Genomic DNA, 15,364 nt, shown 5'->3' on the forward strand with positions numbered 1-15,364 from the left:
GAGAAAATGGGAGATACAGAATTCAAAACACTTCTTATAAAGCTTCTTATCAACAGTGAGAAGCATGTAATACAGGAGTTCAAGGAATTTAAGAAATATGTCACACAGGAAATGAATCAAATGAAAGCTGACATATCAGAAATTAAGAATACAGTGGAGCAAATTAAAAGTACAATGGAATGTCCCCAAAATAGAATGAAGGAAGCAGAAGAAAGAATGTCAGAACTGGAAGATATTTCCTGTCACCAGGAGGAAACAAAAAGCTGGAAGCAGAGTTGGGTCAAGCTAAAACAAGTATCCAAGAACTGAAAGGCACTATTAAAAGGCCAACTATAAGAGTTATGGGACTCCCAGAAAGTACAGAAAAAGAAACTGGGTTTACAAATGTATTTAATTAAATAATAAGTGAAATTTTCCTTATTCTAAAGAAAGAATTGGGAAACAACATCCAGGAGGAGCACAGAACTCCCAACAGGCTTGATTAAAACCAATCTTCACCACAACACACGAAAATCAAGCTATCTTCAATTGAACATAAGGAAAAGATCTTTAAATGTGCACATGGAAAAAAAATCAATTGACATATAGAGGAATGGCAGTCAGACTCAAAGCTGACCTCTCACAGGAAACTCTATAGGCCAGAAGAGAATGGAGCAACATATTCCAGATTCTAAAAGAAAAAAATTGTCAATCCAGATAATGTATCCAAAGTTTTCCTTTGTCTTTGAAAATGAAATAAAACTCTTAAAAAGTTAAAAAAAAAATACATATGCTTCTTCCAAACCTGCCCTACAAATGTACTTACAGATGTTCTCTTGATAGAAAAGAGGAATAGCACCCACCAAAACCAAGGCAAATGTGAAGAACATCCCAGTAAAATAACAACAGAAGACTAAATCAATGAACAACCCACTACTAAAATGACAGGACCGGGCCCTGCGGCATGGCCTAGCAGCTAAAGTCCTCGCCTTGAAAGCCCCGGGATCCCATATGGGCGCCGGTTCTAATCCCAGCAGCTCCACTTCCCATCCAGCTCCCTGCCTGTGGCCTGGGAAAGCAGTTGAGGACGGCCCAATGCATTGGGACACTGCACCCGCGTGGGAGACCCGGAAGAGGTTCCTGGTTCCTGGCTTCGGATCGGCGCGCACCAGCCCATTGCAGCTCACTTGGGGAGTGAATCATCGGATGGAAGATCTTCCTCTCTGTCTCTCCTTCTCTCTGTATATCTGGCTGTAATAAAATGAATAAATCTTTTTTAAAAAAAAAAAAAATGACAGGACCAAATTACCAGCCATTCATATCAACCCTGAACGTGAATGGCTTTAAAAAACAAAACCCTCAATCAACCACCTCAGCTATATGTTGGCAGCAAAATACTGAACAAAGGGAGACTCTATGATATGGACTATGCCAATCAGTGGATTCTTCAACAGCCTCATCGTGCCTGGAGTGGCGAGACTGGCAGCGATTCCTAACTGGTGAACTATCAAAACCACTTGAGCAAGGATCTCAGAGCATGCCCTACATCCGGGACCTGGGGTGGGTGGGAGACTGGGTGGGGCTTCTCCCTCAATATTCCCTTTATCTCAGATATATGAAGGAAACAATAGGGAAATAGTGGTCTTACCCACTTTCCTATAGCCCTTGTACCTTTTTACCCTAATTAATAATGTAAAGATTGCCAAAATATAATAATAATAAAAAACTCATCTATTTGTTGCCTATAGGAGACACATTTCACCAACAAAGATCAGCAGACACTATATCTCATGGATTTTGATTTTTCTTTTAGTTTCATCTCTTCAGAACTCTTATTAAATTCTTCACTGACTCACAGATCATACAGTAGCATCATTTTCTTCAAGAAGATTGATCTTTTTCATTTCTTCAGTGACACATTAGTCATTCAGTAGCATGTTATTTAACTTCATGTCATTTTTACTTCCTTTTTCCCTTTCTGTTGATTTTGTGACTTTTCATTTAACGGTATGTACAGTAACTGTGTAATGGAGACTATCATATCCAAATGTGAGGATGCAATGCAGATCAAAGATGGACTCCCAATGAAACTGTTAACTACACCTTGACAAGAGGATGCTGGACTCTCTGCCATTGTCCATGCCCTCAATGATGGACATATAATCGTTTATGAGGAACTATACTTTACTAATAATATAGGGGAACTCAGTGGAGCAGTAGAGGATTTGGGGAGAGAAGGAAGGTAAATCCCAGGGCCTATGAAAATGTATGATGAAATGATAATAATAATTTTTTAAAAAAAGAAGTAAAAAAATCATGCTTTTTGAAAAACAAAATTGAGCCTCAGTCAATAAGGTCTGAAAGCTACTGCAAGGCTGTCAATAGCAAATTTGTAATCAGAGGAATACTGAATCAACCTCAAGCAAAAATTAACCTTTTGAATTGTGTGGGGACAGCAAGCATATTTCATGCAAAGGCCTAGCGGCTAAGTGCATCTCCAACTACCATCCACTTTATCAGTAAGACCAGACTTACTCAAGTCATTCTTTTATTATGTTTCAGAATCAAGTCACACATTCCAACTCTGTTTATACTAATTACCCTGCGGAAAGCCATTTCACCATTTTCAGTGCTGATTTTGAATTTCATATCTTGATTTTTAATAACCAAAACAAAACATGAAAACCTGTAGCTTAACATACGGAGTCATTTCCTCAGGTACTCTTCTACCACATTAATGACTGCACCAGCTCTCCCATTAAAAGCTTTTTCTAGCTAGTTACCTGGTACTTAGCTTTTTATGACACTTTTCTTTTCCCATTATGTTCACTAGTGCATGCAACACATTACATTCAGGAATGTAAAACACTTCATTGGGAATGCACACCTGGCCACAATACAATCAGAGTTTATTCTAAATTTTCAGATTCTGTCCATTCAAATTTAAGTGCCTCAAATTGCTATATTTTTGTGATTTGTATGGCCTGCTATTAAAATATTAAAAAAATTCAGAGACCCAAAAGAAGCTCCTGGCTTCGGATCGGCACAGCACCGACTGTTGCAACCACACAGGGAGAGAATCAATGGACGGAAAATCTTTCTCTCTGTAAAATTCTGCCTTTCCAATACAAGATAAATTAAAAACAAACAAACAAACAAACAAACCAAAAAACACCCTACCTGACTGGAAGCAAGAAGTTTGGCAACCTTGAGTTTCAAACAAGCTGAACTATCAGTTCTACTGAATACTAAGAAGTTGTTTTAAGTTTGAAATCGGGCAGGCGCTATGATGCAATGGGTTAATCTGGCATCCCACACAGGCACTAGTTCAAGCCTGCAGCACTAGCACTTCACACAGGCACTAGTTCAAGCCTCAGCTGCTCCACTCAGTAGCTCCCTGTTCATATGCCTGAAAGAAACAGCAACTGATGGTGCAGACGCTTGGGCCCACGGACCCACCGCGGCGAGGCTGTAAGGGCGGGCACTCTAAGAAGCACGTGGACAGACAGCTGGGACACCTCAGAACTGTGTTCATCCCAAGTGCCCTGCTGCCAGTGGAGTCCCAGTCTGAAAGTCACTGCTTCATCCTCACTAGAAGACCACACTCCAGCCATCACTAACAAGGGGAGACAGCGGGGATCAGCTTTGTGGAGCAACGGGTTAAGTCACCACCTGCAATGTCGGCATCCCATAAGGGCACTGGCTGGAATCCCAGCTGCTCCAGTTCCGATCAAGCTCCTTGTTAATGCTCCTGGGGTGGATTCTGCCACCCCAAAGGGAAGATTCAGATGGAGTTTCTGGTTCCTGGCTTCAAACTGGCCCAGCCAGTCACTGATGCCTTTGGAGGAGAGGACCAGTGGACACAAGATTTCTTTCTTTTTCTATCTGTCTCTCCTTTTCTCTTTGTAACTTTGCTTTTCAAAAAATAAATTGGTCGGCCCGGTGGCGTGGCCTAGCGGCTAAAGTCCTTGCCTTGAAAGCCCCGGGATCCCATATGGGCGCCGGTTCTAATCCCAGCAGCTCCACTTCCCATCCAGCTCCCTGCTTGTGGCCTGGGAAAGCAGTGGAGGACGGCCCAATGCATTGGGACCCTGCACCCGCGTGGGAGACCAGGAAGAGGTTCCTGGTTCCCGGCTTCGGATCGGCGCGCACCAGCCCATTGCGGCTCACTTGGGGAGTGAATCATCGGATGGAAGATCTTCCTCTCTGTCTCTCCTTCTCTCTGTATATCTGACTTTGCAATAAAATAAATAAATCTTAAAAAAAAAATAAAATAAATTGGTCTTCAAACACACACATGCATGTGCACGTACACACACACCACTTATTTTCTGTGCTGTAACAAATACTAGTTTTCTATAGTAAACAATGTACAAGTCAGAGAATAGCAGTAATATAACTGCAAAGACTTTAAAAAGATAAACAATTACTACAAACAAAACATCCATTTCTGTGCATACTGAAACTTGGATCTTTGTACTGTAATACAAATACGTTCACAAAGACAAACTGGCTTCTAAATCCCAGCATCAGGAAGACAAGAAATCTTAAACTCACAGACGAGGACAGACATTTGACCACAATGGTTTAGCCACCAGCTGGGCTGGAGTGCCTGGGTTCGACTCCTGGCTTGGGCTACTGATCCTGCTGATGGAGATCCTGAAGGCAACAGTGACGGTTGCCATGGTTGGGACACATGGACAGCATTCCCAGCTTTGTGATCACAGGCATTTGGGGAGTAGGCCAGTGGTTAGGGTAACACTGTTCTCTCAAAAATTAAAAGGAAGTTTACTTGCTAAGAGTGACGTAAAAGTAACAGAAAAGAATTAAAGATGACTAACAAATTTGATGATATAAAGAATAGCATACAGACTGTAAATTTTCAGAATAGGAAAATATTTGCAGGAATACAAAGGATTTTTCATTTTGAAATAACTTCTCAAAATTGATTAGGAGAGAAAAATACATGAAAGTAGGCAAAAATAAAAAAGCAAGGCAGGCGTCTGTGGCGTTAACTAAGATGCCTTCTGTGACACTTTCATCCCATATCAGACTATGTCCAAGTCCCAGCTCTACTTTCACGTAAAGAATTATCATGCTTGTTTTTAAGATTCACTTATTTTATTTGAAAAGTGGAGCTACAGAGAGGGAGAGACACAGAGAGATTTTCCACACAGCTATTCACTCCTGAAATGGCCACCATCAGCCAGGACCGAGCCAGGCAGAAGTCAAAAGCATTACCTGCCCCCAGCTCTCCCACAGGGGTGCAAGGACCCAGTGACCTGGGCCATTATCTGCTGTGTTTCCCAGTAGTATTAACAGGCAGCTGGGTGGGAAGTGGAACTTCCAGGATTCAAACCAGTGCCCAGATGGAATGCTGATATCGAACGTAGCAGCTTAATCTGTTATGCCACAGTACAGGACCCCTCCATCCTAATTCTTATGTAATAATGAATTATAAAACTAAAAGGACATAACATTATAAATGTGCACACAAACACAACACTTGATTCCAAACAGAATTTAAGTTCCATGAGGACAGGGTTTCAATCTCTATCTGCTACTTAAGTCCACACCAAGCACACAGGAATTAAACACTTATTAGATACAACATCTACAGTGAAAAGGAGGGAGAGACTAAAGGGAAATATCTCAAAATTACACATTGGAATTGGTTTTTAGTGATAATACCTAATTGGTTTTATTTTAGTTTTTCATTTTTCCCTGTATATGTATTTGACTTCCATAATAGAAAAAAAACTGAATAAAAAGCAGTTCCCTTTAATACATTAAAAATTTCCTGTATTTCCAAAACAGCTTTGATATGCCCTAGAGTACACTTAGCTACAAATTTACATAAAGGAAGCAGACTTGGGTTATCTTTAGTGAGTAGGAAGTGGAAAAAGCACACTAAGGCTTTTCCCCAGTAGCTTAGTCAACTTACAAAACAAACTTCCTCCAAGACCTTTCAGTGTTATTACAGCTCCTACACCACTTGCTTTTATAAACCTATGACCCAATAGTAACAACTGTCACAAAAATAAACTACTGAGTTCAAAGTATTCTGATAAAACCTAAAGTCATGAAAAGAAGGAATAAACTTTCTTGCAAATCTGAGAACAGACTGAAACTGAGGGGAAAAAAATCAGCATTCCAATATATCAGCTGTGACTACAATTTCTGCTCAGAATGATCAAATGTATCAATGGTCAATATCCAGAATTGGGTTCCAGCTAAATAATCTATCTGTGCGTCAGACATTGTATACTAATATTTTGGTGTTTTTCAAAATTTAAAAACTTCAAATTTTTGCATGAGAAAATGTTTTTGTTCTATGATAGTTATGTTCTATGGCCCAAAGGCAGCCCCAAGCCTACCTACAAATTTTTAAAAAGCCTTAATTTACAGATGGTTACAATTAGGGCAGAACTAAGCAAAGACAATAACTGAGATAATCTAATGAAAATCAGGTTAGTATCGCACAATGGAAAAGGGTTATCACAGGTCCTTCATGAAGCACGCCTTTGCTGTCAACTAAATTAAAATATATATATTTTATAAAAACTAAAACTATATCTACCAACTATTTCAAGATATTCTCAGTTAATTCTGACTTCTAATATACCCTTGACAATGACCTCAGGTACACAAATACCATTAGAAGTAACATTTCTGGGGCCCAGCACGGTGGCCTAGCAGCTGAAGTCTTTGCCTTGCACGCACCAGGATCCCATATGGGTGCCTGTTCTAATCCTGGCAGTCCTGCTTCCCATCCAGCTCCCCGCTTGTGGCCTGGGAAAGCAGTCGATGGCCCAGAGCACTGGGACCCTGCACCCACGAGAAGAGGCTCCTGGCTCCTGGCTTCAGATCAGCTCAGCTCCAGCCACTGCAGTCACTTGGGGAGTGAATCATTGGACGGAAGATCTTCCTCTCTGTCTCTCCTCTTCTCTGTATATCTGACTTTCCAATAAAAATAGATAAATCTTATTTTAAAAAAACATTTCTGATAACAGACATGCCTATAAAATAACAAAAGATGAAATTTGGCAGAGATTTCAGTTTCCATAAAAATCAAATATAAAAGGCAGCATGAACAAAAAAGATAGGACTTTAAATTCCTGTATTTCTGTATTCAACAATAGCCAAAGAATTATAGCTTGCACAGAGTATTAATGGAAACACACACAAAAAAAGGAAGGTGCTAAGCTATTTTTAAAAAGCAGTAAAATTTTGTTCTAGTATCAGCTCTTCTGTAGACCACATACCCTAAATCTTCTGTATAGCCACATTTCAAGCACTCAATAACCAGGTAAGGTATGGCAAGTGTTTACCCTATTGAGCAGCACTGGTCTAAGTGCAACACACTGTAAAAATAAATAAATAATCAAAATAACCAAAGACAACTGAGAATAATCATGTTCAAATAAATGAAAATTTCTATTAAGGCAAGCACTTAGTGAAAAATGGTCTGATACACACAACTGAATACACTATGAGCAGTTTTAAGAAACTCAGACAGCAAATACTATCATGCTTCACATTCATACTGCTTTGCTCTATTTGATTTTACTTGTGGGGAAGGAAACATACTCCTTCATAACTGCAATAGTCTACAACTGTGATGCAACAAATTTAGGGCAGCTTATAGTACCCATCTTCCTCATCTCTTCAAATGCAGAGGCAGAAAGAATACGAAAGGGCAGTAAACTAAGTTCTAAAGACTACTACTGACAGGAAGACATTAAAGGAAGACATACACATGTGCACACATATTTATATATACTTCCCAACTGCTATGGTCTGACTGCAACTCCTAAACTTCACATGTTAGAAACTGAATCCCCAATGCAACAGAGCTGGAAGGTAGGACTCCATCTCCAAAAACAAATGAAAGTTGCTAGAAAATGGGCCGAGAGAGAAGTGTGCCCAGTGTGCCCTTCTGCCTGCCTTCTGGTGAGGTAGGCGCCAAGGCCCCTCACCAGATTCCAGTGCCTTGATCTTGATCCTAGCCTCCAAACCTGTGAGGAAATACAGGTCTCTTCTTCATAAATCACCCAATCTGTGTTCTTGTGTTACAGCAGCACAACCTTACTGAGACACTGGTTCCTCACTGACTGGGATACAACAATGCCCCAGCACAGCCAGGAACACATCCACACCCAACTCTTGCTTTCTGAATGCCATTCCATACTCAAAGGAATAAGATTCCAAGACTAGATGGCACAGGTTTGAAGCAGGAAAGTAACAATTTTGTACAGAAAGTAAAGATGTCATCAAAAACTGATGTTGGAGGTGTGTCACAGTGAATTAAACCATCACCTACAATGCCAACAATCCAAAGGGGCAATGGTTCAAGTCCTGGCTGCTCTACTTCCAATCCATCTTCCTGCTAATAAGTCTGAGAAAGCAGTGATGATTACCCAAATGCTTCCATACGGAAGGCCTGGAAGCAGCTCCTGCCTCCTGGCCCAGTCCTGGCTCTCATGGTCATTGGAGGACTGAACCAATCGCTTCTCAGATCAAGTGAGGACTGAGCCAGCTGATTGAAGACCTCTCTCTCATAATGGCTTGTTCTCTCTCTTTGTGAACTACACATTACACATAAATTCTAAAAAAATCTTTAAAGAAAAAAGATTAATGCCATGTGGTAAGTTATTTAACCTAGGTGTTCTCAAATATGAAAGTTTTTAAAATTTGCCATGTGCTGTTGTGAAAACTACGAAAAACAAAAAAGGACAGAGCACTACATTAAAAAAAAAGCCCTCATTAGGTAAGTCTCCTATTAATAATAACTATAACTTTTGAAGATTAATTACCAACATTTTAGGTTTAAAAAAACATTTATTTATTTTTATTGGAAAAGCATATTTAGAGAGGAGCAACAGAAAGATTTTGCATCTACTCGCTAAGGTAGAAGGTACCACATTTATACACAATATTTAGGTTTATTAACAAAAGTCCATTCTAACCACAACCTGAAAATAATTCAGAAACTTCTACGTAGTGCAGTTTTATGTAAACTTTAGCTACCTTCTAAAAGATGATCATTTTATAAGAACCAACTCCAGTAGGATGAGAATATCAAGCAGATTTTCAAACATTCTTGAGTTAATTTTAAACTACTAAGCAATTCTTAAATTACTGGAAAACTATTTGTTTACGACGAGTAATAGCTTTTGCAAGGATATTTTCTGAAAAGTTATTAAACACATTCATCCAACATAGTACATTTAACAAAACAATTTTGCAAAACCAAGATTGAAGTCACAACATTAAAAGATCAAATTATTAGTGAAAGTTCAACTAAAATATCCAAATTAATAAAAATTAAGGTGGATATGTCACATGACCAATCGAATCAACCACAAAATCAAGCAATTTATGGATACTTTCAAGCAATTTATGGATACCAGAAAAAATAGGGCTGGGCCAGGCTAAAGAACTTTACCTGGGTGGCATGAACCAAAGTACACTATATGTTACCGACAGGCATGTGCAGGCAAGAAGTTCAATCAGAAGTAGAGGGAAGACTCCATCCCAACCATTCTAAGAGGTGCCAAAACAGCCTCCCAAATAAAAACATTCGTGGTGCCAGTTTTGTCATCAATAGGTTAAGATGCTACCTGCAGGCAGCCAATGCGATGGCTCAACTGGCTAATTCTCTCTCTCTACCTCTAAGTGCCACCTTCCCATATGGGCGCCAAGTTTTCAAAAGCTAGTTTAGTAGGAAATGTATGTAAACGATTTTAACTCATTACAATAAATATATATAATATATATAAATACAAAAAGCTTATGTATTTTTTCCATAAGGTATTTGTATTATGAAACATAAGTTCTGAAAATAGTAAGTACAGATTTTATATTTTTTTGGATAGAAGTTAAAAGTTTTAATTCAATTTTCCCTCCAACTTTGCTTCTGGCTCCAGGCTTCCACACGGCCCAGCCCTGGCCTTTGTAGTCATTCAAGCAATGAATCAGCAGACGAAAGATCGCTAATTCTGTCCTTTCAGATAAATAAATCCCAAAAAATAAAATTAAATAAAACACCAGCTACCAGAAAACCCAAATAATAGGCTTAGGATGTTATGATGATTTCTGAAAATTATACCCCAGTTTAGTGTACTTCTTCCGCAGGGAAGAACTAGCATGAACTCCAAATGATTGGAGCTAGCGCTAGGACCTAAATGTCAAGAAACAAACTCAGTCACCAGATAACAATAGGTTCCCATTTTGTTTTTATACAAGAATAACTTCTCTTCCAAGTTCTAAGAATAGGAACAACTGTATTACTGAGTCAAAAGTATGTAAATGAGAGAAAATCAAAATATTAAAACTCAGTAACTAAACATTATTAACAGCAACAAAAAACCCCTGCACATAATGCTCAATTCATATGCTACAAAGCTACTTCCTGGGGCCTGGTAGCTGTAGCCTAGTGGCTGAAGTCCTTGCTTTGCACACACCAGCAACCCGTATGGGCGCTGGTTTGTATCCCTGCTGCTCCACTACCCATCCAGCCCCATTTGTGGCCTGGGAAAGCAGTCGAGGACAGCCTTGGGACCCTGCACCTGCGTGGGAGACCCGGAAGAGGTTCTGGGCTCCTGGCTTTGGATCAGCACAGCTGCGGCCGTTGTGGTCACTTAGGGAGCAAATGAGTGAACAAATATTTCTGTCTCTCCTTCTCTCTTTAAATCTACCTTTTCAATAAAAATGAGGTTTTTTTTTTAAGTTTCTTCCTACAGCAATACATCTTTAACTTAAAAAAAAAAGATTTCTTTTTATTGGAAAATCAGATTTACAGAGGCGAGACAGAACGATCTTCCATCCACTGGTTTGCTCCCCAAGTGGTTGCAACAGAGCCTAGCCGAATTGAAGGCAGGAGCTTCTGCTGGGTTTCCCACACGGGAACAGCCGTGCAATGGCTTGAGCTGTCCTTGACCACATTCCCAAGCACAAGTAAAGAGCTGCAAGGGAAGTGGAGTAGCCAGAGTATGAACTGGCACCTATATGGGATGCCAGCCCATGCAAGACAAGGACTTCAACCACTAGGCTACTGTGCCTGGCCCATATATCCTAATATTTTAAATCAAATCTTTAAATCACCCTGTCCTTTCTTCTACTCTTTCAAAAGGGCCAGAGGTTATTTCAAACACATTATAAGCCTTTAATTTGCATAGCAGCAATTCTTACTTAAAGGTAAAGATGTCCTCTGAACTGTGTCCATATTCCTAATCAATGACTCTGAAAACTATGATTTAAACACAAGCAAACTCCAAATACTATTCCCTCAAAAATGTAGTTCCTGGGACTATAAGTTAGTTTATAACCACACTGTAAAAACTAATATAGCACAAATTTAAAAAGCTAAAAAATCCTCAATGGTTAAATAAGGAGATTCAGTTTAATGAGTTATTTCTATCCCACACAGGCACTGGTTCAAGTTCCAGCTGCTCCACTTCCCATCCAGCACCCTGCTAATAACACCCCTGGAAAGTAGCAAAAGGAGGCTCCAAGTACTTGGGTCCCAGCCACTGGTGTGGGAGACCTGGATCAAGTCCCTGGTTCCTGGCCAATATGACCATTTGGGGAGTGAACCAGATGATGAAAGATCTCCATCTCTCTCTAACTCTCTCTTTCAAATAAATAAGTCATTAAAGAAAGGGGAAAAAAAAAAAGAAAGAACTACAGCAAAGAAGTGTTACGATTTCCTAATCATAGAACCACAGCAAATTATTAAAACTTCCCGTTAAAACATTAATATAAATGGAGACATGAGCCTCAATTTAACTGAAAGCCAGAAATAAGCAGGCACTAAGTATACAGAAGCTTAAACAAAAAGTATGATTTGACCTTCTTTTAGATATAGTTCATCTACACCAATAAATCAAGTGAACTCCACTATTTCGAGTTAACTTTGAGATAAAAGTATTTAAGAGTAAAGCATTCCTAAATTTGCATATAAATGATATAAATGCTTTCTTAAACTATTAGGTTAAAAATAAATCCCTCCTTAAAAAAAAAAAAAAGCCCTTTGTATTCTTACAGATAGAGTCCAGCAACACCTTTTCTGACCAACAAAAGTAGGCATTAAAATTTAAGTATCACATTTGCCTAACAAATTCAGAGAAAATAAATCTTTATCTTCATTAAAGAACCTCAGTTATTACATAAGATCCTCTGGGTTCACAAAGCATTATGTAGGTATTAAAATAAAAATGGATACTTGTTTGAGTAGATGGGTATACATACTGTGACTCTAAAACTAAAATGGAAAACAGTTTAAGTACCACACTAATCTATCCCTCAAAGCCCACCTGTAATGGTGAGATCCACACCTAAAACTGAAGCCTGAGATTTGCTATGGTTATAGACCATGTCTCCAAAAATCTGACACCCACCTCCACATCAAAATGACTATTTAGCACAGATGTTTGAACATCTCCCACATCATTAGCACCCACCTACCCAGCTCCCATGCTTTAAATCAATCGCAGCAGCTTATTTACCTGCTCTTTGATTTCAGGTTCCTTATTTATCAAACAAAGGGGATAATCTAAGATTTCGTCCAGTTCTAACACACTAATATCTTCAACTCAACAACTAGACACACATTCCTCTCACTACATAAGATACAGATTTAAGCAGTATGTGTTTAGTAAAAACTTTCCCTTATTTCCAGTGTTTTAGTACTCCTTTGGCTTCTCCTTTAACTTAGATCTCAAGATAAAAATTCAAACACTGACCTAGGGAAATTTTATTAGAGATCTACTTCAAGTGCCTTCCTCAAAACAAAAACAACTATAATGAATCCTTGAGCTAGGATAGTCACATTTTTAAAACCAACATGAAAAAGCAATGACACGGAAGTTTCTAAAACAGGATGTCACTAGGATTCCTTTGGTCTGTAGCCAAAACCTGAACTGGCTTAAAAATACATCATACAAGATCTTCCTTCAGTTAGATCATGCCCATGCCCACCTGATCACTAAAAACCCAGCAGTAGTTCTCAAAACAGCAGCAGCAGCAACAACAACAAAAACCTGAGAAGTTCAGACAGAGTTCTTATTATGTACAATGGCAGACAAACTTTTTCCACTCTATTAATGGTTCCCACACAATAAACTCAGCAAATTCTGAGAGACAGGAGAAAGCTCATACACTGATAAGTCTTTACAAGTAAGATGACTCAAGGTACCAAAAGAATCCATAAGGTGCTCAGCAGCTAGGAAAAAAGAAAAGCACCTTCTCAAATACGATAATAGCAACCAGCATCCTAGGTACAAGAACAAAATCAGTGTCTGCCTATTATAACAACAGGTGTCTGACCAATGGTAAAGTTGACCAGCGGACTTTTCTTCCTTTCTTTTTTTTCTGGAAGAAAAAGGTCTGCTACCTTTTTCTAAGAAAAACTCATGAAATCCTGACGTTCCTAAGGAACCTATCAGTCTTAAACTTCCACACACTGTCAGATCCCTTCCACAGCTGACAGGGCTCTGGCCGTTTGAAAGGGCAGATGCAAATGATTCAGTGTCAGCATATTAGTTGCTGGATAAATTCAATTCCGAGATCACCCCATCACTTTCATATCCTGTTTCAGCGTGGACTACTTCCTTGGCAAGGTGATGGCTAATGGCCTTTTTCTTGTATGTGGCTGTTTTTCCCCTTCGGGGTACCCGCCTCTACCAGTGCCCACGTCCCCTGTCAAGGAGGAGGGCATTCCAGCAACAGGTAGTCTACGCTCGGCCAACTACAACACACTTGTCCACTGAAGCGACAGCCCGTTACTCACACAGCAGAAACCCCCCGGAGGTAAAAAGGCAGCACTGAACCCTCCAAGTTCAACTCAAACAACCTTTTCTAAGGAGATTCCGTCCACCGAAGCACCTCCACGTAGGGCGGCGGAGCGGACGTCCCACTGGAGGCCAGCCACCCGGAGGCACCTGCAGGAGGCCCAGCACCCCACCCGAGGGCCACAGGGGGCTTTTTGCTCCTCCGAGACGTCCGGGCACCCACCAAGCAGGCAGGCAGGCAGGCAGGCAGGCAGCCCCGACCTCCCCAGCTGCCCTCGGGCCCTGGCACGGGAGGGGGAGGTCGGGGGTGGGCTTTTACCTGCAGCTCGCACCAGGCCACTTCCACGGTGGTCTCCGTGTCCAGCCCTTTGTAGACCGTCTTGAAGGAGCCCCGGCCGATCTCGATGTCGAACTTGAGGAAGCGGCCGTCGTTGGACATGCCCACGGCCTTGGTCTCCAGCTCCTCGATGTCGTCCTGCGGCTGGGGCTGGCTGCGTTCCTCGGGGCCCGCCTCCCTGCCGCCGCTGCCGCTCCTGGCCGGGCCTCCGGGGGCCCCGGGCCGCTCCTGGCCGGCCGCGCTCGGGGCTGCTGCTGCTGCGGATGCTGCTGATGCTGCTGCGGCTGCTGTGGATGCTGCGGCTGCTGCGGCTGCGGGGGTCTCCCCGGGACCGGGCGCGGTAGGCGGCGGGGCAGCGGGCGGCGGGGCTGCGGGCCGGGCCGGCTCGGGGGGCGCCCTGGGCGGTGGCGGAGGGCCGGCGGGCGCGGCCAGGCCGGGCAGCTCGAGGGCCGTGGCGTTGGAGTCGCAGATGACGCTGCGGCGGAAGAAGCGGTGCTCGGTGGTGGTGGCGGTGGCGGCGGCCGAGCCGCGGCTGTCCTTGTCCATGGTGTGGCGGCGGCGCCGGTACTCGTCGGTCCTGCCGGGCGCCGGCTCGCCCAGCCTCTCGCCCACCGACGAGTCGGAGCTCGAGCCATTCTTGGGGGCGGCGGGCGCGGGCGGCGAGAGGAACAGGGGGGCGCTCGGGGGGCTGCTCTGCTTCTCGGGGGCGCCGCCGGACATGGTGGTGGCGGGGGTCGTCCGGGGCGTGCGGGCTCGGAGGTGTGGATGCAAAAGAGGTTACCGGGTGGCCCCGGGGCTCGCTCTCTCTCCTCTCTCTCTAAGTCAGCAGCGAGCGGCCGGCCCGCAGGCTCGGCGGGACGCGGGGCCCGTGCTCGGCGGGCTCGTTTGGGACCGATCGGGGAGCGGAGGCGCCGGCCTTAAGGCTGCCCCGTCCGCTTCCATCCTGCGGCGAGCTGAGGCAGCACAGGCGCCGCAGTCATGAGGGGCAGGGCCCCCGAGGGCCGGGCGGACGCGGCGGCTGGCGGACACGGCCCGGCTCTCCCCGCCCGCCCGTCGAGCTGGGCGGCCTAGGCCCCGAGGGCGGCGCGGAAGGGACGAGCGCCCGGGCGGTGGCAGCCTCGGGGCGGCTGTGGGAGGGGCCGAGGCGGCGAGGGCGGCGGCCGCCCCGGGCTCCCGGCTCGCTCTGTCCTCTCTCTCTGCCCCCTCTCTCTCTTCTCTCTCTTCTCTCTCTCTCTCACGCGGCCGCGCGCGCGCC

The 15,364-nt window shown here is 43.0% G+C and overlaps 1 protein-coding gene across 8 annotated transcripts in view; it reads right to left on the minus strand.

Moving 5' to 3' along the window:
• Positions 1–15,063, minus strand: part of WNK1 (WNK lysine deficient protein kinase 1) — a 115,060-nt gene extending 99,997 nt beyond the window's left edge. For all 8 annotated transcript variants that reach the window (XM_058655928.1, XM_058655930.1, XM_058655924.1 and 5 more), the window contains exon 1: positions 14,092–15,063. In XM_058655928.1, the coding sequence (XP_058511911.1) occupies positions 14,092–14,829 (738 nt within the window). In that variant the 5' untranslated portion in view covers positions 14,830–15,063. The remainder of the gene's footprint in view (positions 1–14,091) is intronic.
• Between the last annotated feature and the right edge of the window lie 301 nt (positions 15,064–15,364).

The sequence above is a fragment of the Ochotona princeps genome, chromosome 27 (genome assembly GCF_030435755.1).
Source record: "Ochotona princeps isolate mOchPri1 chromosome 27, mOchPri1.hap1, whole genome shotgun sequence".
NCBI classification, from domain to species: domain Eukaryota; kingdom Metazoa; phylum Chordata; class Mammalia; order Lagomorpha; family Ochotonidae; genus Ochotona; species Ochotona princeps.